Source organism: Scyliorhinus torazame, chromosome 16 (genome assembly GCF_047496885.1).
Source record: "Scyliorhinus torazame isolate Kashiwa2021f chromosome 16, sScyTor2.1, whole genome shotgun sequence".
NCBI classification, from domain to species: Eukaryota; Metazoa; Chordata; class Chondrichthyes; order Carcharhiniformes; family Scyliorhinidae; genus Scyliorhinus; species Scyliorhinus torazame.
This window is the reverse complement of record NC_092722.1, coordinates 79,449,138-79,475,059: the sequence shown is the minus strand read 5'-3', so window position 1 is coordinate 79,475,059 and position 25,922 is coordinate 79,449,138. Positions and strand designations below refer to the sequence as shown.

General features: G+C 51.1%; 1 protein-coding gene across 1 annotated transcript in view; it reads left to right on the top strand.

The window, feature by feature from the left end:
• The window catches only part of LOC140392267 (CD209 antigen-like protein D), a 29,206-nt gene extending 8,777 nt beyond the window's left edge, over positions 1-20,429 (top strand). Inside the window, exons 3-4 of the mRNA XM_072477584.1 lie at positions 9,681-9,781; positions 20,034-20,429. Coding sequence (XP_072333685.1) covers positions 9,681-9,781; positions 20,034-20,205 — 273 coding nt within the window. The 3' untranslated portion in view covers positions 20,206-20,429. The remainder of the gene's footprint in view (positions 1-9,680; positions 9,782-20,033) is intronic.
• Positions 20,430-25,922: the final 5,493 nt, after the last annotated feature.

The following is a 25,922-nucleotide window of genomic DNA, read 5'->3' as shown; positions in this document are numbered from 1 at the left end:
GTAGATGTTGGAGTATAGGTGAGTGTGTGAATGCGAATGAGTGTGTTTGAGACAGTGTGTCTGAGTGAGTGTGTGTGACTGTGGTTGAGTGTGAGTGTGTGGATGAGAGTGAGTGTGTGTGATTGTGTGTGAGAGGGTATGCATGGGTGTGAGTGCGTGTGTGAGTGAATGTGAATGGGTCTGAGTATTTGTGCGGTGTGTGAATGTATGCAAGTGTCTGAGTGTTTGTGAGTGTGTGTGGATGTGTGAGTGTGAGAGTGAGCCCCAGGGTGCGTGAATGTGAGTGCTTGAGTGTGTGTAAGTATTTGAGTTTACGTGTGTGTGTAGTGTGAGTGTGGTGGGTGCGTGTGAGGAAGGGAATGAATGTGAGAGAGGAAGGGGGTGTGAGAGAGTGAGAGTGTGAGAGAGGGAGAGAGTGTGAGAGAGGGGGAGAGGGGGAGAGTGTGAAAGAGGGAGAGTGTGTGAGGGAGTGAGAGATTGTGAGAGAGGGAGAGAGTGTGAAGGAGGGAGAGTGTGAGAGAGGGAGAGAGTGTGAGAGAGAAAAGGGGTGTGAGATAGGGAGGGAGTGTGAGGGGGAGGGACTGTGAGAGAGGGTAAGAGTGGGAATGTGTGGGAATGTGTGTAAGTGTCTGAGTACATGTGTAGGATGTCTCCGAACGGGTAGAGGGCATCCTGAAGGGGGAGGGCAAACAGGCAGAGGTCGTTGTACATATTGGTACTAACGACATAGGCAGGTAGGGGCATGAAGTCCTGCAGCAGGAGTTCAGGGAGCGAGGCAGAAAGTTAAAAGACAGGACCTCTGGGGTTGTAATCTCGGGATTACTCCCTGTGCCACGTGCCAGTGAGGCTAGAAATAGGAAAAAAGAGCAGCTAAACACGTGGCTAAACAGCTGGTGTAGGAGGGAGGGTTTCCGTTATCTGGACCACTGGGAGCTCTTCCGGGGCAGGTGTGACCTATATAAGAAGGATGGGTTGCTTCTAAACTGGAGAGGCATAAATATCCTGGCCGCGAGGTTTGCTAGTGTCACACGGGAGGGTTTAAACTAGTATGGCAGGGGGGTGGGCACGGGAGCAATAGGTCAAAAGGTGAGAGCATTGAGGGAGAACTAGGGAATAGGGACAGTGTGGCTCTGAGGCAGAGCAGACAGGGAGAAGTTGCTGAACACAGCGGGTCTGGTGGCCTGAAGTGCATATGTTTTAATGCAAGAAGTGTTACGGGTAAGGCAGATGAACTTAGAGCTTGGATTAGTACTTGGAACTATGATGTTGTTGCCATTACAGAGACCTGGTTGAGGGAAGGGCAGAATTGGCAGCTAAACATTCCAGGATTTAGATGTTTCAGGCTGGATAGAGGGGGATGTAAAAGGGGTGGAGGAGCTGCGCTACTGGTTAGGGAGGATATCACAGCTGTACTACGGGAGGACACCTCAGAGGGCAGTGAGGCTATATGGGTAGAGATCAGGAATAAGAAGGGTGCAGTCACAATGTTGGGGGTTTACTACAGGCCTCCCAACAGCCAGCGGGAGATAGAGGAACAGATAGGTAGACAGATTTTGGAAAAGAGTAAAAACAGGGTTGTGGTGATGGGAGACTTCAACTTCCCCAATATTGACTGGGACTTAGTGCCAGGGGCTTAGACTTCACTTAGTGCCAGGGGCTTAGACGGGGCAGAGTTTGTAAGGAGCATCCAGGAGGGCTTCTTAAAACAATATGTAGACAGTCCAACTAGGGAAGGGGCGGTACTGGACCTGGTATTGGGGAATGAGCCCGGCCAGGTGGTAGGAGTTTCAGTAAGGGGAGCATTTCGGGAACAGTGACCACAATTCAGTAAGTTTTAAAGTGCTGAAGGACAAGGATAAGAGTGGTCCTAGGGTGAATGTGCTAAATTGGGGGAAGGCTAATTATAACAATATTAGGCGGGAACTGAAGAACCTAGATTGGGGGCGGATGTTTGAGGGTAAATCAACATCTGACATCATAGATTATCATAGAATTTACAGTGCAGAAGGAGGCCATTCGGCCCATCGAGTCTGCACCAGCTCTTGGAAAGAGCACCCTACCCAAGGTCAACACCTTCACCCTATCCCCATAACCCAGTAACTCCACCCAACACTAAGGGCAATTTTGGACACTAAGGGCAATTTTATCATGGCCAATCCACCTAACCTGCACATCTTTGGACTGTGGGAGGAAACCGGAGCACCCGGAGGAAACCCACGCACACACGAGGAGGATGTGCAGACTCCGCACAGTGACCCAAGCCAGAATTGAACCTGGGACCCTGGAGCTGTGAAGCAATTGTGCTATCCACAATGCTACCGTGCTGCCCATGTGGGAGGCTTTCAAGTGTCAGTTGAAAGGAGTTCAGGACCGATGTTCCTGTGAGGAAGAAGGATAAATACGGCAATCTTCGGGAACCTTGGATAACGAGAGATATTGTAGGCCTTGTCAAAAAGAAAAAGCAGGCATTTGTCAGGGCTAAAAGGCTGGGAACAGACGAAGCCTGTGTGGAATATAAGGAAAGTAGGAAGGAACTTAAGCAAGGAGTCAGGAGGGCTAGAAGGGGTCACGAAAAGTCATTGGCAAATAGGGTTAAGGAAAATCCCAAGGCTTTTTACACGTACATAAAAAGCAAAAGGGTAGCCAGGGAAAGGGTTGGCCCACTGAAGGATAGGCAAGGGAATCTATGTGTGGAGCCAGAGGAAATAGGCGAGGTACTAAATGAATACTTTGCATCAGTATTCACCAAAGAGAAGGAATTGGTAGACGTTGAGTCTGGAGAAGGGTGTGTAGATAGCCTGTGTCACATTGAGATCCAAAAAGACGAGGTGTTGGGCGTCTTGAAAAATATTAAGGTAGATGGGGTGTAGATTAATTTGTTCTTAATCTAGGACAAAAGTTCGGCACAACATCGTGGGCCGAACGGCCTGTTCTGTGCTGTATTTTTCTATGTTCTATATTCTATAAGTCCCCAGGGCCTGCTGGGATCTACCCCAGAATACTGAAGGAGGCTGGAGAGGAAATTGCTGAGGCCTTGACAGAAATCTTCGGATCCTCACTGTCTTCAGGTGATGTCCCGGAGGACTGGAGAATAGCCAATGTTGTTCCTCTGTTTAAGAAGGGTAGCAAGGATAATCCAGGGAACTACAGGCCGGTGAGCCTTACGTCAGTGGTAGGGAAATTACTGGAGAGAATTCTTCGAGACAGGATCTACTCCCATTTGGAAGCAAATGGACGTATTAGTGAGAGGCAGCATGGTTTTGTGAAGGGGAGGTTGTGTCTCACTAACTTGATAAAGTTGAAGGGGAGGTCACTAAGATGATTGATGCAGGTAGGGCAGTGGATGTTGTCTATATGGACTTCAGTAAGGCTTTTGACAAGGTCCCTCATGGTAGACTAGTACAAAAGGTGAAGTCAAACGGGATCAGGGGTGAGCTGGCAAGGTGGATACAGAACTGGCTAGGTCATAGAAGGCAGAGAGTAGCAATGGAAGGATGCTTTTCTAATTGGAGGGCTGTGACTAGTGGTGTTCCACAGGGATCATTGCTGGGACCTTTGCCGTTTGTAGTATTTATAAATGATTTGGAGAAAAATGTAACTGGTCTGATTCGTAAATTTGCAGACGACACAAAGGTTGGTGGAATTGCGGATAGCGATGAGGACTGTCCGAGGATACAGCAGGATTTAGATTGTTTGGAGACTTGGGCGGAGAGGTACAGATGGAGTTTAATCCGGACAAATGTGAGGTAATGCATTTTGGAAGGTCTAATGCAGGTAGGGAATATACAGTGAATGGTAGAACCCTCAAGAGTATTGAAAGTTGGAGAGATCTAGGTGTACAGGTCCACAGGTCACTGAAAGGGGCAACACAGGTGGAGAAGGTAGTCAAGAAGGCATACGGCATGCTTGCCTTCATTGGCCGGGGCATTGAGTATAAGAATTGGCAAGTCATGTTGCAGCTGTATAGAACCTTAGTTAGGCGACACTTGGAGTATAGTGTTCAATTCTGGTCGCCACACTACCAGAAGGATGTGGAGGCTTTAGAGAGGGTGCAGAAGAGATTTACCAGAATGTTGCCTGGTATGGAGGGCATAAGCTATGAGGAGCAGTTGAATAAACTCGGTTTGTTCTCACTGGAACGACGGAGGTTGAGGGGCGACCTGATAGAGGTCTACAAAATTATGAGGGGCATAGATAGAGTGGATAGTCAGAGGCTTTTCCCCAGGGTAGAGGGGTCAATTACTAGGGGGCATAGGTTTAAGGTGCGAGGGGCAAGGTTTAGAGTAGATGTATGAGGCAAGTTTTTTACACAGAGGGTAGTGGGTGCCTGGAACTCGCTACCGGAGGAGGTGGTGGAAGCAGGGACAATAGTGACATTTAAGGGGCATCTTGACAAATACATGAATAGGATGGGAATAGAGGGATACGGACCCAGGAAGTGTAGAAGATTGCAGTTTAGTCGGGCAGCATGGTCGGCACAGGCTTGGAGGGCCGAAGGGCCTGTTCCTGTGCTGTACTTTTCTTTGTTCTTTGTTCTTTGTTGTGAGTGGGTGAGTGTGCGAGTGAGTGAGTGTGTGTTTGAGCGTGAGTGAGAGAGTGTGAGTGTGTGTGATAATCTTTATTAGTGTCACAAGTAGGTTTACACTAACACTGCTATGAAGTTACTGTGAAAATCCCCTAGTCGCCACATTCCAATGCCTGTTCGGGTATACTGAGGGAGAATTCGGAATGTCCAATTCACCTAACAGCACGTCTTTCAGGACTTTTGGGAGGAAACTGGAGCACCCAGAGGAAACCCACACAGACACGGGAAGAACGTGCAGACTCCGCACAGACAGTGACCTAAGGCACGATCAATTTGGCTGGAGACGAAGTTGAATTCAAACTGAGGCTTTATTAGTATCTGAAGTGTGGCCTCCTACAGCAGCTGGCTAAATGGCTGCTAGCTGGAGGCCACGCATATTTATAACCCGGCTCCTGGGCGGAGCTAGCATGCAGGGGCCCAGGTGAACCTGTAGTGCAGGTGCTACCGTACAACCCTTAATATAGGAACACAGTGGTTTACCACATTCACCCCCTGTTAAAATTGAGTCCGGCGGGGGTGGTGGATAACTATATACAATTCGCAATCTTTAATATTTACAGAACGGTAAAAAAATGTCATCCAGTGGGCCGGTCAGAGGTTCAGCCGGTCCGGCGCCTTGATCTTCCCCTGGGATCGACGAAGTGGAGCCGGCGATGTTGGTGCTGTCGTGGTCGAAGTCGACTCCGGGACCGTGCCAAAATCCTCTTCATCAACGGGGGTGGGCAGGGGGAGGACGGACGGTCCTAGGGTGGGTGATGGGGGCGGTGGGGGAGGGGAGGGTGGCGGAACCTGCTGGTGCCAGGTCCCTGAGACGGTATCCTGGTGGCCGTCGGGGAATGCCACGTAGGCGTACTGTGGGTTTGCGTGGAGCAGGTGCACCCTTTCCACCAACGGAACCGCCTTGTGGAACCGCACATGTTTACGGAAGGCCATGCGGTGTACTGTTAGTAGCAGTGCAAAGTAATGAGCGAATGGAATGTAGTGCATCAGGGAAGACCTCTTGCCAGCGGAAGGCCGGGAGATTTCTGGACCGTAGGGCCAGCTGGACGGCCCTCCATACCGTCCCATTCCCCCTTTCTACCTGCCCGTTTCCCCGGGGGTTGTAGCTCGTCGTTCTGCTGGAGGCGATACCCCTGCTGAGCAGGAACTGGCGCAGCTCATCACTCATGAATGAGGATCCCCTGTCACTGTGGATGTCGGCGGGGAAGCCGAACAGGGTGAAGATAGAATTGAGGGCTTTAATGACGGTGGCAGACGTCATGTCGGGGCATGGGATGTCGAAGGGAAAACGGGAGTATTCATCGATCACACTGAGAAAATACGTGTGTTGGTCGGAGGAGGGGAGGGGGCCTTTGAAATCGACGCTGAGGCGTTCAAAGGGGCGGGAGGCCTTCACCAGGCACGCGCGGTCTGGCCGGTAGAAGTGCGGCTTGCACTCCGCACAGACCTGGTAGTCCTTGGTGATCGTCCTTACTTCCTCGACGGAGCAGGGCAAATTTTGTGCCTTAATGAAATGGCACAACCGAGTGACCCCTGGGTGACAAAGGCTGTCGTGCAGGGTCCGGAGTGCGCTGGCACATGTACCTCGGGATAGGGGGTCTGGGGGCTCGTTGAGTTTGCCAGGGCGATACCTAATCTCGTAATTATAGGTGGAGAGCTCGATTCTCCACCGCAAGATTTTGTCATTTTTGATCTTGACCCGCTGCGTGTTGTTGAACATAAAGGCTACCGACCGTTGGTCAGTGAGGAGAGTGAATCTCCTGCCGGCCAGGTAATGCCTCCAATGTCGCACAGCCGCAATGACAGCCTGGGCCTCCTTTTCGACGGATGAGTGCCAAATTTCGGAGGCATGGAGGGTGTGGGAAAAGAATGCCACGGGCCTGCCTGCCTGGTTGAGGGTGGCGGCAAGGGTGACGTCCGATGCGTCGCTTTCTACTTGGAAGGGCAGTGTCTCATCTACAGCGTGCATTGTGGCCTTGGCAATATCAGCTCTGATCCGGGCGAAGGCCTGTTGGGCCTCGGCCGTCAGGGGAAACTGGGTGGACTGTATGAGTGGGCGGGCCTTGTCCGCATAGTTTGGGACCCACTGGGCGTAATACTAGAAGAACCCCAGGCAGCGTTTGAGGACCTTGGGGCAGTGGGGGAGGGGAAGCTCCATTAGGGGCTCCATTCTGGACCACGTAGCCGAGGATGGCTAAGTGTACGGAACACACACTTCTCCTTGTTGTACGTGAGGTTGAGGAGAGTGGCGGTGCGGAGAAATTTAGCGAGGTTGGCGTCGTGGTCCTGCTGATCATGGCCGCAGATGGTCACATTGTCTAGGTACGGAAACGTGGCTCGCAAGTCGTACCGGTCGACCATTCGGTTCATCTCCCTTTGGAAGACCGAAACCCCATTGGTGACGCCGAAGGGGACCTAAAGGAAGTGATATAGCCGGCCGTCTGCCTCGAAGGCGGTGTATGGCCTGTCCGATTTACGGATGGGGAGCTGGTGGTAAGCGGATTTCATGTCCACCGTTGAGAAGACCCGGTACTGTGCAATCTGGTTAACCATGTCAGATATGCGTGGGAGGGGGTACGCGTCGAGCTGTGTGTACCTGTTGATGGTCTGGCTGTAGTCCACAACCATTCGATTTTTCTCCCCAGACTTAACCACTACCACTTGAGCTCTCCAGGGGCCGTTGCTGGCCTCGATGACTCCCTCCTGAAGCAACCGCTGGACCTCGGACCTGATGAAGGCCTTGTCCTGGGTGCTGTACCGTCTGCTCCTGGTGGCAACGGGTTTGCAATCTGGAGTTAGATTGGCAAAGAGGGAAGGAGGATCGACCTTTAGGGTCGCGATGCCGCACACAGTGAGGGGTGGTAAGGGTCTGCCGAATTTAAGGGTCAGGCTCTGGAGGTTGCACTGAAAATCCAGGCCAAGGATAAGTGCATCGCAGAGGTTAGGGAGGACATAGAGGCGAAAACCGTGGAACTCTATGCCTTGTGAGCGTGACCGTGCAGTACCCCCGGATCACTACGCGATGGGATCCGGAGGCCAGAGAGATACTTTGATTGGTAGGGTGTACCGAAAGGGAGCAGCGCCTTACCGTATTTGGATGTACAAAACTCTAGGTGCTCCCGGAGTCCAGTAGGCAGGAGGTCACGTGGCCGTTGACTTTCACGCTGGTGGATACGTTGGTCAGAGTGTGTGGTCGGGATGGTCGATTGCCATGGATGCGAGTCGTGGTTGATCATCGGTCGGGTAGTGAGGCGGCCGATGCGTCGGGGTCCTGAAATGCTGTTGGTCTCCGTGTGCTGCGGGGTGGACAAGATGGTGGCGCCCGGAGGTTCTGGGGGGGGTCACAAAATGGTGGTGCCCATGGAACGCACGTTGGGGGCGGGGGGGGGGGGTGGAGCAAGATGGCGACGCCCATGAAACGCACGTGTTGTGCGGGGGAGAAGATGGCGGCGCCCATTGCTCGCACATGGCCTGGGGAGGAGGGGAAGATAGCGGCGCCCATTGTCTGTGAGCGGGGGGGGGACCGCAGCCGCTGAGCGGGCCTGGCACACCGCTGCAGAGTGACCCTTCTTCCCACAGACCTTACAAAGGGCAGCGCGGGCCGGGCAGCATTGGCGGGGGTGTCTTTGTTGGCCCCCAAAATAGCATCGGGGCCCCCCGGAGATCACCGGCTGGCGCGTAGCGCAGGCTTATTGGGTGGGTAGCGCCCCCGCTGGGCGGCTGCCTGTGGGGCCCAAGAAGCGTAGGAGGAGTGGGCCGCGCGGTAAGGGGCGTAAGACTGTACATTGCGCAGAGCGACTGTCATGGAAAAAGCTAGTGTTTTAGTCTCTGCGAGGTCGCGCATGGCCCCTTCTAGGAGCCGCTGCCTGATAACATCGGACCCAATCCCAGTTACAAAAGCGTCCTTCATAAGGAGATCTGAGTGCTCCTTAGCTGTAACGTCCTGGCAGTCACAGTCCCGAACTAGTGGGATTAGGGCTCTCCAGAAGTCCTCGATTGACTCACCAGGTAGTTGAGTACGCGTTGCGAGCGCGTGTCTGGCGAAGAGCGTGTTCGTCTTCTGCTCATAACTCTCTTTGAGTCTCGTCATAGCGTCAGTGTAATTGGGTGCATCCTGGATCAGCGGGAAGATTTTAGAGTTGAGTCTGGAGTACAAGATTTGAATCTTCTGAGCCTCTGGAACAGGGGTCGGCGCCGCGTTGATATACGCTTCAAAACAAGCTAGCCCGTGCTGGAAGTCCTTTCTGGCGTCGCTTGCGTGTGGATCCAGCTGCAGTCGATCTGGTTTAATCCGGAGGCCCATCTTCTGAATCAGATACTAATAAATTGAGGCACGATCAATTTGGCTGGAGACGAAGTTGAATTCAAACTGAGGCTTTATTAGTATCTGAAGTGTGGCCTCCCACAGCAGCTGACAAAATGACTGCGAGCTGAAGGCCACGCATATTTATAACCCGGCTCCTGGGCGGAGCTAGCATGCAGGGGCCCAGGTGAAGCTGTAGTGCAGGTTCTACCGTACAACCCTTAATATAGGAGCACAGTGGTTTACCACATGACCCAAGCCGGGAATTGAACCCGGGTCCCTGGCGCTGCGAAGCAACAATGCTAACCACTGTGCTACATGTGAGTACGTGAACGTGAGTGTGTGTGAGCAGGAGTGTGTGAGCGAGTATGTGTGAGAGTGTGTGTGTGTCTGTGTGTGTGCATGTGGCAGTGTGAGTCTGTGTGTGTATGAGTGTTTTTGTGTGCGAGAGTGTGTGTGTTAGTGTGTGTTGAGTGTTTGTGAGTATATGTGTGTGCATGAGTGTGCATGAGAGTGGGTGTGTATGAATGAGTGTGTGTGTGTGAGTGCAAGTGTGTATTTTAGCGTGAGTATGTGCGTGACTGTGAGTGAGTAAATGTACAAGTGAGTATCTGAGTGTGTGTATAAGCCTATGAGTGTGTGTGAGTATATAAGTGTGTCTATGAGTGTGTGTGTGGTGTGTAAGTGTGTATGTGCATAAGTGTGAGTGTGTGAGTGAGTGTGTGAATGATTGTGAGTTTGAGTGTGAGTTTGAAATGAACTGATCTCACTCCATCATTTTATCTTCTGCAGAAGTTTGCTGAGAAATTTCACAAACAATATCCGTGTTGGATTGGACTAACAGATCAAGAGAATGAAGGAAACTGGACCTGGGTGGATGGGACCCCACTGAGGTGAGTCCCAGCTTCGTATTGGGAGACAGTGGGACAATGGAATTAGTTTGGGATTCAGACAGGGCTATGGGCAGAGAGTGGGACAGTGGGATTAGTTTGTGATTGATCCAGGGCTATGGGGAGGGAGCGGGAGTGGGATTAGTTTGGGGATTGATCTAGGGCTAGGGAGAAAGTGGGTGTCATGATATCCATATAAACATATCATGGTGCAATCACACACACACACTGATGGACAGATCGACGGACCAATCAACACACACACAACATCGCAGCCAATCACCAGTGAGAGCACATACACTATAAAACAGGGAACACCACAGTTCCCGCTCATTCCAGCAGGAGATAGCTCAGAGCACAGAGCTCACAGCGTGCCACTCAGACATACACCATGTGCTGAGTGCCTCACTAAGATAGTGCTAGGGCTGGGTCCACAGGTTAGCTGGTAAAGTACAAACCACAGCCAGAAGTTAACAGTTGTTGTTATCCAGAATACAACCGTGTTGGTTCGTTTGTATATCGGAACACCCAACACAACAGTGGGGAAGTGGGATTAGTTTGAGATTGATCCAGGGCTATGGGAAAAAGTGGAACTGTGGCATTACTTTGGGATGATACAGGGCTATGGGGAGAGAGTGGGGATGGGATTAGTTTGAGGATTGATACAAGGCTATGGAGAGGGAGCATGGAAATGAGATTGGTTTGGGATTGATACAGGGGTATGGGGAGAGAGCGGGGCAGTGGGATTAGTTTGGGATTGATCTAGGGCTCTGAGGAGAAAGGTGAGGGGTATTAGGTTGTGGATTTATACAGAGCGATGAGGGAAAGGCGGGAGTGGGATTAGTTTGGGATTGATTCAAGACTATGGGGAGAGAGTGGGACTGTTGGATTATTTTGGAATTGACACAAAGATATGAGGGATTGCGGGGCAGAGGGATTAGTTTGGGATTGATACAGAGCTACCGGGAGAGAGCGGAGCAGTGGGATTAGTTTGGGATAGATATATGGCTATGGGGAGAGAGTGGGAGAGTTGGATTAGTTTGGGATTGATCCAGCACTATGGGGAGACAGTGGGATTTTGGATTAGTTTGGGATTGTTACAGGGCTACAGGGAGAGAGGGGAAGTGGGATTAATTTTAGATTGATACAGGGCTATGGGGGAGAGGGGGGGACAGTGGAATGTTTGGAATTGATACAGGGCTTTGGGAGAGATTGGGAGAATGGGATCAGTTTTGGATTGGTCCAGGGACCTGTATAGAGAGCAGGAAGTGGGATTGCTTTGGGGACTGATATCGGGCTATGTGGCAACAGTGGGACAGTGGGATTAGTTTGGGATTGATACAAGGCTGTGGGGAGTGAGTGGGACTCTGGGTTTAGTTTTGGATTGGTCCAGGGACCTGTATAGAGAGCAGGAAGTGGGATTGCTTTGGGGACTGATATAGGGCTATGTGGCGACAGTGGGACAGTGGGATTAGTTTGGGATTGATACAGTTCTATGGGTGCAGAGTGGGACAATGGGATCAGTTTGGGATTGATACAAGGCTGTGGGGAGTGAGTGGGACTCTGGGATTAGTTTGGGATTGATAAAGGGCAATGGGAAGACAGTGGGGCATTGGGTTTAGTTTGAGATTGAGACAGGGCTATGGGAAGAAGTGGCACTGTGGGATTACTTTGGGATGATACAGGGCTATGGGAGAGAGTGGGGATTGGATTAGTTTGAGGATTGATACAAGGCTATGGAGAGGGAGCGTGGAAATGAGATTGGTTTGGGATTGATACAGGGGAATCGGGAGAGAGCGGGGCAGTGGGATTAGTTTGGGATTGATCTATGGCTCTGAGGAGAAGGGTGAGGGGTATTAGGTTGTGGATTGATACCGGGCTATGGGGAAAAGGCGGGAGTGGGATTAGTTTGGGATTGATTCAGGATAATGGGGAGAGAGCGGGGCTGTCGGATTATTTGGGAATTGACACAAAGATATGAGGGAGTGCGGGGCAATGGGATTAGTTTGGGATTGATACAGAGCTATCGGGAGAGAGCGGGTCAGTGGGATTAGGTTGGGATTGGCACTGGGCTATGGGGAGAGAGTGGGGCAGTGGGGCGAGTTTTGGGTTGATACAGGGCTATGGGGAGAGAGTGGGACAGTGGGATTAGGGTGGTAATGATACAGGGCTATGGGGAGAGAGTGGGGCAGTGGGATTAGGTTGGGATTGGCACTGGGCTATGGGGAGAGAGTGGGGCAGTGGGGCGAGTTTGGGATTGATACAGGGCTATGGGGAGAGAGTGGGACAGTGGGATTAGGGTGGTAATGATACAGGGCTATGGGGAGAGAGTGGGGCAGTGGGATTAGGTTGGGATTGGCACTGGGCTACGGGGAGAGAGTGGGGCAGTGGGGCGAGTTTAGGATTGATACAGGGCTATGGGGAGAGAGTGGGACAGTGGGATTAGGGTGGTAATGATACAGGGCTATGGGGAGAGAGTGGGGCAGTGGGATTAGGGTGATAATGATACAGGGCAAAGCAGAGAGAGTGGGACAGTGGGATTAGTTTGGGATTGGCACTGGGCTATGGGGAGAGGGTGGGGCAGTGGGATTAATTTGGGATTGGTACTGGGCTGTGGGGAGAGAGTGGGGCAGTAGGATTAGTTTGGGATTGGCACTGGTCTATGGGAGAGAGAGGGACAGTGGGATTAGTTTGGGATTGTCACTGGGCTATGGGGGGAGAGTGGGGCAGTGGGGCGTTTGGGATTGATACAGGGCTATGGGGAGCCAGTGGGGCAGTGGGATTAGGGTGGTAAAGGTACAGGGCTCTGGGGAGACAGTGGGGCAGTGGGATTAGGGTGGTATTGATGCAGGGCTATGGGGATGGGGTGAGTCAATGGGATTATTTTGGGATTGATCATGGCTATGGGGAGAGAGCGGGAAAGTGGGATTATTTTGGGATTTTCATAGAATTTACAGTGCAGAAGGAGGCCATTCGGCCCATCGAGTCTGCACCGGCTCTTGGAAAGAGCACCCTACCCAAGGTCAAAACCCCCACCCTATCCCCATAACCCTGTAACCCCACCCAACACTAAGGGCAATTTTGGACACTTAGGGCAATTTATCATGGCCAATCCACCTAACCTACACATCTTTGGATTATGGGAGGAAACCGGAGCACCCGGAGGAAACCCACGTACACACTGGGAGGATGTGCAGACTCCGCACAGACAGTGACCCAAGCCGGAATCGAACCTGGGACCCTGGAGCTTGTGAAGCAATTGTGCTATCCACAATGCTACCGTGCTGCCCCCTAATTGATCATGGATCATGGATCAGGGATTGATCATGGCTCTGGGGAGATAGTGGGACAGTGGGATTAGGGTGGTAATGATACAGGGCTATGGGGAGACAGTGGGACAGTGGGATTAGGGTGGTAACAATACAGGGCTATGGGGAGAGGGTGGGACAGTGGGATTAGGGTGGTAATGATACAGGGCTATGGGGAGACAGTGGGACAGTGGGATTAGTTTGGGATTGGCACTGGGCTATGGGGACAGAGTGGGACAGTGGGATTAGTTTGGGATTGGCACTGGGCTATGGGGACAGAGTGGGACAGTGGGATTAGTTTGGGATTGGCACTGGACTACAGGGAGAGAGTGGGACAGTGGGATTAGTTTAGGATTGATACAGGGCTGTGGGGAGAGAGTGGGGCAGTGGGATTAATTTGGGATTGAGACAGGGCTATGGGGAGAGAGTGGGACAGTGGGATTAGATTTGGGATTGATACATGGCTATAGGGAGAGGGCGGATCAGTGGTTTAGATTTGGGATTGATACAGGGCTATGGGTGGAGAGGGGTATCAGTAGGATAAATTTGGGATTGATACAGGGCTTTGGGAGAGAGTGGGGGGAACAGTTTGGGAATGGTCCAGGTACCTGTATAGAGAGCAGGAAGTGGGATTGCTTTGGGGATTGATACAGGGTTATGGGGAAAGAGTGGGGCAGTGGGGTTAGTTTGGGATTGATATACGGCTATAGGGAGAGGGCGCAGTGTGGGCTTTGGTTTCGGATTGATACAGGGCTATGGGTAGGAAATAGAACTGTGGGGTTAGTTTGGAATTGATACAGGCTATGGGGAGAGGGAAGGACTGCCGGACTTGTTTGGGATTATTAAAGGGCTAGGGGGAGAGAATAGGCGTGGGATTAGGTTTGGGATTGATATAGGGCTATGGGAAGTGAGTGGGAGAGTTGGATTAATTTGGGATTGATCCAGCACTATGGGGATACAGTGGGATTTTGGGATTAGTTTGGGATTGTTACAGGGCTACAGGGAGAGAGGGGGATTGGGATTAATTTTGGATTGATACAGGGCTATGAGGAGAGAATGGGACAGTGGGATTAGTTTTGGGATTGATACGGTTCTATTGGGGAGAGGGCGGTGTCATAATATACACCAGTATATCATGGTGCAGACACACACACTGATGGACACACAGTGGGACACACACAATGCCGCAGCCAATCACCAGTTAGAGCACACTCACTATAAAGACAGGGGGCATCAGAGTTCCCGTTCATTCGGGATACAGCCTCTCAGAAGGACAGAGTTTACAGCTTACAGCACAGATCTTCACCATGTGCTGAGTGCATAGACTAGTTCGGGCAGGCATAGGTCTTTAGTTTAATCTAACATCGTGTTAACCCACAGTGAAAATATGTTCAACAGTTTCTAACTTAATAAAATAGTGTTGCACTATTTTAAGTGTTGGTGGTCTGTATGTGTTCCACGGACCCAGAGCACCCAACGCATCATGATACCAGGAGTTGAGGGATATTAGAACTTCTGAGACCTACCTGCAAGTGATCTGCCTTCCACCAGCATTCCGTCATCCTGCAAAATGGACAGCGTCTGCCCGCCACCGCCGCTCCGCATCACCGGTAACCTAGGGGACAACTGGAAGATATTCAAACAGCGCTTCCAGCTCTACCTTGGAGCCACAGACCGGGAGGATGCCTCAGACACCAGGAAGATCGCTCTCTTCCTATCCACGGCCGGGGAACATGCCATCCACATTTTCAATTCTCTCACCTTTGCTGATGGTGAAGATAAATCAAAATTCAAGACGGTCATCCTCAAGTTTGACAGTCACTGCAGCGTAGAGGTGAATGAAAGTTTCGAGCGCTATGTATTCCAACAGCGTTTACATGGTAAGGATGAACCTTTCCAGTCCTTTCTCACCCACCTCCACATCCTTGCGCAGTCCTGTAATTACGGGCCCACCTCTGACTCCATGATGCGCGACCAGATTGTTTTCGGTGTTCAGTCGGACCCCCTTCGCCAGCAGCTCCTCAAGGTGAAGCAGCTCACCCTAGCGACCGCCATCGCGACCTGCGTGCTACACGAAAACGCCACAAGTCGGTATTCCCACATCCAAGCGGCCGAAACAGCGCGGCAAGGTCCCCACGGGACAGAACAGGTCCAAGCGATCGAGCAACTCCAGGGCCTCAGCCTGGATGAGGGCGGCCATTTTGCGCGCTTTTCGCGGACTCCCGCGCTTGTGCGCACCGAACGAGGGTACGTCGACGTCGATGAACGTACTGTGCAGACGCGCACCACGTACGGCCACACCGCCGATGCGTGTGGTGCAGCGAACGTACTGACGCTACAACGTGCGGCAACTGTGGCTCCGCCCACTTAAAGCAGCAATGTCCTGCCAAATCCCGACAATGCCTGAGATGTGGCAAACTTGGCCACTATGCTGCTTTATGCAGATCAGCTCAGCCTGCCAATTCGTATCGCTCCAGCCAGCCTCGCAGGAATGTCCGAGCCATTCAACCCACGGTCACCCAGCCCGATTCGGACCTGCTACCCGATATTGACACCGAGGACCCGAAGGCGCCTTTTTGAGTCGGTATCGTTACAAAAAACAGGGTGTCCCCGAAGCAAAGAATCCAGCCTCTATTGGTATACAGCATCGATCCGGACGATGAGTGGTGTGCCACCCTTACGGTCAACCGGTCCCAAATACGATTCCGTCTGGACACTGGTGCCTCCGCCAATCTCATTGCGCGGTCTGACCTCCAAAGCCTTTGTGTCAATCCAGCCATCCTCCCATCAGCCTGCCAACTATTAGATTATAATGGCAATGCCATTGCTGCCAGCGGCTCGTGCCAACTTGAAGTGGCGCACAGGTCACGCAAAGTCATCCTTCCCTTTGAAATCATGGGCTCCTCGAAAGCCTCGCTGCTTGGCGCGCAGGCATGCAAGCTGTTGAACCGAGTTCAGAGAGTTCACTCTCTCTCTCCTGCCTTTCAGCACACCAACTTCAGGGCACAACTCGACGCCATTATCAACCAGCACCACGACATCTTCAAAGGCATGGGCACGCTCCCATACACCTACAAGATTTTATTAAAACCGAATGCCACGCCTGTGGGTGCACGCACCTCACAGGGTCCCAGCACCCCTTAAGGACCGCCTCAAGCAGCAGCTGCAGGACCTCAAGAACCAAAGAGTGATTTCCAAAGTCACGGAACCGACCGACTGGGTCATTTCCATGGTATGTGTAAAAAAGCCTTCCGGCGAATTGAGAATTTGCATTGATCCCAAGGATCTAAATCGCAATATTAGGGAGGGAGCATTATCCAATTCCCAAGCGCAAAGAGCTCCCGCCAAGCTCTTCACCAAACTCGACGCCTCAAAAGGATTCTGGCAAATCCAGCTCGATAAATCTAGCAGGAAACTGTGCACATTTATCATAGATTATCATAGAATTTACAGTGCAGGAGGAGGCCATTCAGCCCATCGAGTCTGCACCGGCTCTTGGAAAGAGTACCCTACCCAAGGTCAACACCGCCACCCTATCCCCATAACCCAGTAACCCCACCCAACACTAAGGGCAATTTTGGACACTAAGGGCAATTTATCATGGCCAATCCACCTAACCCGCACACCTTTGGACTGTGGGAGGAAACCGGAGCACCCGGAGGAAACCCACGCAGACACGGGGAGGATGTACAGACTCCGCACAGACAGTGACCCAAGCCGGAATCGAACCTGGGACCCTGGAGCTGTGAAGCAATTTAATACCCCCTTTGGCAGATATTGCTACAACAGGATGCCCTTCGGGATCATCTCTGCATCAGAAGTGTTCCATAGGATCATGGAACAAATGATGGAAGGCATGGAAGGTGTTCGCGTCTATGTCGACGACACAATCATTTGGTCCACCATGCAGGAGCATGTTAGTCGCCTCCAGCGCGTATTCAGACGTATACAGGAGCATGGCCTCCACCTCAACAGGGCCAAATGCTCTTTTGGTCAGACGGAACTCGAGTTCCTCGGGGACCACATCTCCCAATTGGGTGTGCAGCCGGCTGCGGACAAGGTAGCTGCCATCACAGCTATGAAAACACCAGAAGAAGGCGGGTCCTCCGATTTCTGGGCATGGTCAATTTTTTAGGGAAGTTTATCCCTAACCTCGCCTCTCATACCACGGCTCTCAGGTACCTGGTCAGGAAGACGACAGACTTCCAATGGCTCCCTGCCCACGAGCGCGAATGGAGAAAACTCAAAGCAAAACTGACCACGGCCCCGGTCTTAGCTTTCTTTGATCCAGCAAAGGAGACCAAAATTGTGACCGATGCCAGTCAATCCGGCATTGGGGCAGTGCTCCTTCAACGCGATGAGGCTTCATCATGGGCCCCCGTTTCATATGCGTCACATGCGATGACCCCCATGGAGCAGCGCCACGCGCAGATAGAAAAGGAGTGCCAAATTCACCGCGAGACGGCGGCTGACCCTTTGCTACAGCGTGTCATGCACCACCTAACAGACGGGTGGCTCAAGGGCCAATGCCCTCAGTTCTATAATGTCAGAGATGATCTGGCGGTAGTAGACGGGGTTCTTCTGAAACTGGACCGCATTGTCATCCCGCATAGCATGCGCCAGCTCGTCCTGGAACAACTACACGAGGGCCACCTTGGCGTGGAAAAGTGCCGCCGACGGGCCCGAGAGGCAGTGTACTGGCCCGGCATTAATGATGACATAGCCAACACAGTGCTCAACTGCCCCGCTTGTCAGCGCTTCCAGCCGGCCCAACCACGTGAGACCCTGCAGCCCCATGCGTTGGTCACGTCACCATGGACCAAGGTGGGCATCGACCTGTTCCACGCGCTGGGTAGAGACTATGTCCTGATCGTGGACTACTTTTCGAATTAGCCGGAGGTGATACAGTTACACAACATCACCTCGTCTGCAGTCATCCGTGCCTGTAAAGACACCTTTGCTCGACACGGCATCCCGCTCACGGTGATGTCGGACAATGGTCCCTGCTTCGCCAGCCAAGAATGGTCCAACTTTGCCAGGCGGTACAATTTTACATGTGACATCCAGTCCCCTGTACCCCCAATCAAACGGCAAAGCGGAGAAGGAGTACATATAGTCAAACGGCTCCTATGCAAGGCTGCCGATGATGGGTCCGATTTCTACCTTGCCCTGCTGGCCTATCGCTCCGCCCCACTGTCCACTGGCCTGTCGCCAGCCCAGTTACTCATCAGTCACACCCTGAGGACGACAGTGCCGTCCATCCATGTCCCAGACCTCAACCACGTTCCAGTCCTTTGCCGGATGCAGATGTCTCGTGCACAGCACAAGGCGGCTCATGACTCCCGTGCAGCCGATCTCCCTGCTCTGGCTCCAGATGACAACGTCCGCGTCCATCTTCCGGATGGTGGCAGGTCTGCAACCGCTGTTGTCCTTCGGCAGGTGGCCCCCCGCTCGTTCCTGGTTTGTCTACCGGATGGCTCTATTCTGCGCCGCAATCGACGTGCCCTTCGTCTCGTTCCACGCTCGCCACGTGATCCTCCAATGTCGCCTCGCCCTCCTGCTGACCCTGCCACGGACTATGCAGAGCTCCCTGTCACTCTGCATCCCCCTGACTCTGACGCAGTCCAGCCCGCTCCTGAACCGGCGACTCTCGACCCACCCTTGAGGCGGTCAACCAGAATTTGTCGCCCACCTCAGAGACTTGATTTATGAACTTTGCGGACTGAGAGACTCTCTGAATTGTTTTGTTGCTTTGTTTGACCGTTTCCCTGGTTTGTATATGGTGTTGATCTCGTTATTCTTGTTGCATACTGCTTCTCTGCACCAGGCACCTTCCCATGTAAATAGCTTAGTTCTCATGTACGTAGTCCTGTAAATATGTCTTCGCACCCCACACGTAGTTAGGAACATTCTCACCATACATTATTTATTGCCACACACATACATTCTTTTATAAAAGGGGGGATGTCATTATATACACCAGTATATCATGGTGCAGATGGACACACTGATGGACACTCAGCAAGACCAATCAACACCGCAGCCAATCACCAGTTAGAGCACACGCACTATAAAGACAGGGGGCATCAGAGTTCCCGCTCATTCGGGATGCAGCCTCTCAGAAGGACAGAGCTTACAGCTTACAGCACAGATCCTCACCATGTGCTGAGTGCATAGACTGGTTAGGACAGGCATAGGTCTTTAGTTTAATCTAACATCGTGTTAACCCACAGTGAAAGTATGTTCAACAGTTCCTAACTTAATAAAATAGTGTTGTACTATTTTAAGTGTTGGTGGCCTGTATGTGTTCCACGGATCCAGAGCACCCAACACATCAGGCGGAGCAGTGGTTTAGATTTGGGATTGATACAGGGCTATGGGTAGGGTGTGGGCCTGTGGGGTTAGTTTGGGATTGATACAGTGCTATGGGGCGAGAGCGGGACATTGGAAGTAGTTTGGGATTGATACAGGGCTATGGGTAGAGAGTGGGTCAGAGTGATTAATTTGGGATTTGTCCAGGGCTATGGAGAGAGAGTGGGAATGGGTTTAGTTTGGGATTGATAGAAGATTATTGGAAGAGATTGGGGTATTGGCTTTAGTTTGGGATTGAATCACAGCTATGGGGAGAGCAGGCAGTGGCATTAGATTTCGGATTGATACAGTGCTATGGGGAGAGAATCAAATGGTGGGAATACTTTGGAATTGATCCAGGAATGTGGAGAGGCAGTGGGGACAAATTTGGAATTGAGACAGGATTATCAGAGAGAGTGATACATTGGGATTAGTTTGGGATTGATCCAGAGCTATGGGGAGAGAGTCGGGAAGCGGGATTAGTTTGGGATTGATACAGTGCTATCAGGAGGGAGTGAGACTGTGGGAAGTTACTTGTTTTTTTTGATCAGGATTGTTCTGGTGTTTTAATGATTGTTTTTCGTCCCATTTTGAAGTTTTAGCCAATGGCTTGATGGTGAACCGAATAATGCTGGGGATGAAGACTGTGCTGTTTTGAAATCAGGCCGCTGGAATGATAGGAAGTGTAATTACCTTTTCCACTTCATCTGCCAGCAAAGGGCTCTGCGCTGCATCAAGGCTGCTGCCACTGATAACGTTTGTTTCTGAATACGGACTACGGCACGAAACGAGATGCTCAGGATTATCAAAAGATCCCCTCTCCCTCCTCCCTTCCCCACATCCCCCAATGCCCAAGGCTACGTCGAAAGGGGAAAGTTCATTTGTTAGCCCAGCCCCAGGAGATGCCGCCTGCAGTGCCACCAGTGGAGGGAGGCAGAAGTGACATTTAGAAATTGTCAATATAAATCTAGGCAGGAATACGGTGAAATGTTCTCCAGTGTGTCCTCTCTCGATATCACTCTGCTCACCAGAGTGTCCTCTCTCCATATCCCTCATTTTCCCATTGTGTCATCTCTCTATATTCCTCTTTTCCCAGTGTGTCCTCTCTCTAAATCATTCTGGTCCCTTGTGTTCTCTCTCTGAAGCCCTGTTCTCCAGTGCGACCTCTCTATTTCCCTCTATTCCCCTGTTTTTCCTCTCTCTATAACCCTCTCTTCCACAGTGTGTCCTATCTCTATATCCATCTGTTTTTGTGTGTGTCCTCTCTCTGTTTCCCTCTGTTGTCCAATTTGTCCTCCATCTGTATCCTTCTGTCCCCCAGTGTGTCCTCTCTCTATATCCCTCTGTTCCCCAGTGTATCTCTCTCTGCACGCATCTGTTCTCCAGTGTGTTCTCTCTTTATATCCTCTGTTCCCCAGTGTGTCTTCTCTCTATATCCCTCTGTTCCCAGTATGTCCTCTCTCCATATCCCTCTGTTTCCTGGGGTGGGTACTCTCCATATTTCTTTGTTCCCCGTTTTTCCTCTCTCCATATCACTCTGCTCCCCATTGTGTCCTCTCTCTTTCTCCCTCTGATCCCCAGTGTGTCCTCTCTCTATATCCCTCTTTTCCCCGGTGTGTCCTCTCTCTATATCCCTCTGTTTCCCAGTGTGTCCTCTCGCTATATCCCTCTGTTCCCCAGTGTGACCTCTCTCTATATCCCTCTGTTCCCCAGTGTGTTCTCTCTCCATAGCCCTCTGTTCCCTGGTGCCTCTCTCTGTCCATATCCCTCTATTTCCCAGTGTGTCTTCCATCTCTATCACTCTGTTCCTTGGTGTGTCTACTCTCCATATCCATCTGTACCCCAGTTTATCCTCTTTATCTTCCTCAGTCACCCATTGTGTCCACTTTATACATTCCCTTGTTTCCCAGTGTGTCCTATCTCTGTATCCCTTTGTTCCCAGTTTGTCCTCGCTCTTTAACCCTCCGTTCCTAATGTGTCCTCTCTCAATATTTTTCTGTTGCCACCTAGCTTCTCTCTATATCCTGCTGATCTCATGGGTCTGCTCTCTTTTTATCTGTGTTCACTAGTGTGCCCTCTCCCTATACCTCTGTTTTCCTAATGTTTCCATTCTCTATATCCATCTGTTCTCTGGTGTGTCGTCTCTCTATATCCCTCTGTTCCCCAGTTTGTCCTCTCCCTGTATCCTTCAGTTTCCCATTATGTCCTCTCCATATCCCTCTCTTGATATCCCTCTGTTCCCTAGTGTGTCCTCTCTCTATCTCCCTCTGTTCCTCAGTTTGTCCTCTCTCGATATCCCTCTGTTCCCCAGTGTGTCGCCTCTCTATATCCCCCTGTTTCCCATTGTGTCCTCTCTCTATATCCCTCTGTTCCCCAGTGTGTCCTCTCTCTATATCCCCCTGTTCCCCATTGTGTCCTCTCTCTATATCCCTCTGTTCCCCAGTGTGTCCTCTCTCTATATCCCCCTGTTCCCCAGTGTGTCCTCTCTCTATATCCCCCTGTTCCCCGGTGTGTCCTCTCCCTATATCCCTCTGTTCCCCATTGTGTCCTCTCTCTATATCCCTCTGTTCCCCAATGTGTCCACTCGCTATATTTCTCTGTTCCCCAGTGTCCTCTCTCTGTATCCCCCTGTTCCGCAGTGTGTCCTCTCTCTCTATCCCTCTGTTGCCCAGTGTGTCCTCTCTCTATATCCCTCTGTTCCTCAGTTTGTCCTCTCTCTATATTCCCCGTTCCCCAGTGTGCCCTCTCTCTATATCCCTCTGTTCCTCAGTTTGTCCTCTCTCTATATTCCCCGTTCCCCAGTGTGTCCTCTCTCTATATCCCTCTGTTCCCCAGTGTGTCTCCCTCTCTATATCCCTCTGTTCCCCACTGTGCCCTTCTCTATATCCCTCTGTTCCCCAGTGTGTCCTCTCTCTATACTCCCCTGTTCCCGTTTGTCCTCTTTCTATACCCCTCTGTTCCCCATGTGTTCTCTCTCCATATTGTTCTGTTCCCCAGTAGCCCCTCTCTACATCCTGCTGATCCCATGGGTGTGCTCTCTTTTTGTCTCTTTGTTCACTAGTGTGTCTTCACCCTATATCTTTGTTTTCCCAATGTGTCATCTCTGTATATCCCTGTGTTCCCCAGTGCGTTCTCTCTCTATATCCATGTGTTCCCCAGTGTGTTCTCTCCCTATAACCCTGTGTTCCCCAGTGTGTTCTCTCTCTATCTCCCTGTGTTCCCCAGTGTGTTCTCTCTCTATCTCCCTGTGTTCCCCAATGTGTTCTCTCCCGATATCCCTGTGTTCCCCAGTGTGTTCTCTCTCTATATCCCTGTGATCCCCAGTGTGTTCTCTTTCTATATCCCTGTGATCCCCAGTGTGTTCTCTCTCCATATACCTCTGTTCCCCAATGTATCCACTCTCGATATCCCTCTGCTGGTGTGTCCTCTCTCGTACCCCTCATCTCTCCACTGTGCCCTTTTTTGTATCCCTCAGTTCCCAGTTTGTCCTCTCTCCATATCTGTGGGCGGCACAGTAGCACTGTTGCTTCACAGAGCCAGGGTCCCAGGTTTGATTCCCGGCTTGGGTCACTGTCTGTGTGAAGTCTGCACGTTCTCCCCGTGTCTTTGTGTCTTCACTGCAATTGAATATGCACAGTTCATTGCAATGTTAATGTAAACGTTCTTGTGACAATAATAAAAAAAAGATTATCCCTATGTTCCCCAGTTTCTCCTCTCTCTATATACTCTATTCCCGACGGTATCCTCTCTGTATATTCCTCTCCCGGTGTGTCTTCTCTTTATAGCACTCTTTTCCCCACTCTGTCCTCTCTCAGCGCTCCTTTGTTCCCAGTTTGTCCTCTCCCTATATCTCTCTGTTCCCCCGTGTGTCCTCCCTCTGTATCCCTCTTTCCCCAGTGTGTCCTCTCTATATCCCTCCGTTCCCCCATGTGTCTTCTCTCTATATCTCTCTGTTCCCCCATGTGTCCTCCCTCTGTATCCCTCTTTCCCCAGTGTGTCCTCTATATCTCTCTGTTCCCCCGTGTGCCCTCTCTCTATATCTCTCTGTTTCCCCATGTGTCCTCCCTCTGTATCCCTCTTTCCCCAGTGTGACCTCTCTCCATATTCCTCTGTACCCCAGTGTGTCCTCTCTCTATATCCCACTGTTCCCCGGTGTCTCCTCTCTCTGTATTCTTCTGTTCCCCAGTGTGTCCTCTCTCTATATCCCTCTGTTCTCCAATGTGTCCTCTCTCTATATCCCTCTGTTCTCCAATGTGTCCTCTCTCTATATCCCTCTGTTCTCCAGTGTGTCCTCTCTCTATATCCCTCTGTTCTCCAGTGTGTCCTCTCTCTATATCCCTCTGCTTCCCATTGTTACCTCTCTCTATATTCTTTTTTGCCCAGTGGGTCATCTCTCTATATCATTCTGTTCCCGTGTGTGTCCTCTCTCTGAATCCCCCTGTCCTCCAGTGCGATCTCTCTATTTCCCCCTGTTCCCTGTTTTTTCTCTCTCTATAACCCTCTCTTCCACAGTGTGTCCTCTCTCCTTCACCCTCTGTTTTTGTGTGTCTCCTCTCTCTATATCCCCCTCCAGCCCAATTTGTCCTCTCTCCATATCCCACCATTCTCGGGTCTGTCTATATATCCCTCTCTTCCCCAGTTGGTCCTCTATCTATATCCCTCTGATCCCCATTGTGTTCTCTCTTTATATGCCTCTTTTTCCCAGTGTATTCTCTCTCTGTATTCCGCTGTTCCCCAGTGTGTCCTCTCTTTATATCCTCTGTTCCCCAGTGTGCCTTCTCTCCATATCCATCTGTTCCCAGAGTGTCCTCTCCAAATATCCCTCAGTTCCCCATTGTGTCCTCTCTCGATGACCGTCTGTTCTCTGGTGTAGCTACTCTCCATATTCCTTTGTTCCTCAGTTTTTCCTCTCTCCATATCACTCTGCTCCCGTGTGTGCTCTCTCCTAATCCCTCTGTCCCCCACTGTTTCCTCTCTCTATCTCCCACTGCTCCCCTGTGTGTCCTCTCTCTATATCCCTCTGTGCCTCAGTTTGTTCTCTCTCCTTATCCATCTATTCCCCAGTGTGTACTCTCTCCATATTCCTCTGTTCTCTGGTTTGTCTACTCTTGCTAAACCTCTGATCCCCAGTTTGTCCTCTCTCTGAATCCCTCTATTTCCTGCAAGGTCCTCTCTCCATATTCCTCTGTACCCCAGTGTGTCCTCTCTCTAATCCCTCTGTTCCCTTGTGTGTCCTCCCTCCATATCCCTCTTTTTCCCTGTTTCTTCTCTTTATATCCATCTGTTGCCCAGTTTATCCTCTCTACTCTTCCTCAGTCCCCCGATGTGTCCTCTCTCTACATCCCCCTTGTTTCCCAGTTTGGCCCCTCTCTATATCTCTCTATTCTCCCATGTGTCCTCTCTCTGTATCCCCCTTTCCCCAGTTTGCCCTCTCACTATACCCCTCTGTTCCCCATGTGTCCTCTCTCCATATTTTAATGTTTCCCAGTAGTTCCTCTCTATAATCCTGCTAATCCCATGGGTGCACTCTCTTTTTATATCATGAGTGTATCCTCTCCCTATATCCCTGTTTTCCCAATGTGTCCTTTCTCTATGCCCCTGTGTTCCCCAATGTGTCTTCTCTCTACATCTCTCTGCTCCCATGTTGGTCCTCTCTCAATCCTTCTGTTCCCCAGTGTGTTCTCTCTCCCTCCATGTCTCTTCTTTCTCTATATCACTCTGTTCCTGTTTGTGTCCTCTCTCTATATCACTCTGTCCCCCACTGTGTCCTCTCCCTATATCACTCTGTTCCCCAGTGTGTCCTCTCCCTATATCTCTCTGTTCCCCAGTGTGTCCTCTCCCTATATCCCTCTGTTCCCCAGTGTGTCCTCTCCCTATATCCCTCTGTTCCCTGGTGTGTCCTCTCTCTATAGCCGTCTGTTCCCCAGATTGTCCTCTGAACTGTATCCCTCTTTTCTCTAATGTGTCCTCTTGTTATTTTTCCTCTGTTCTTCATTGTGCCCTCTCTCTATATCGTTCTGTTTCCCAGTGTGTCCTCTCTCTATGTTCACCTGTTCCCCAGGGCGTTCTCTCTGTGTCCATCTGTTCCTAGTGTGTACTCACTATATATCCCTCTGTTCCCCAGTATGTCCTCTCTCTATATCTCTCTGTTCCCTGGCATGTCTTCTCACTCTCTCTCTCTCCCTCTGTTCCCCAGTTTGTCCTCTTTGTGTATCCCTCAGTTCCCTGGTGTGTCCTCTCTCTATGTCCGTCTGTTCCCCAGTTTGTCCTCTTTCTATATCCCTCAGTTCCCCAGTTTGCCCTCGCTCATATCCCTCTGTTCCCCAATGTGCCCTCTCTCTATATCCCTCTCCTTGTGTGTCCTCTCTTGTATCCCTCACTTGGTTAGCACCGTTGCTTCATAAAGCCAGGGTCCCTGGTTCGATACCCGGCTTGGGTCACTGTCTGTGTGAAGTCTGCACGTTCTCCCCGTGTCTTTGTGTCTT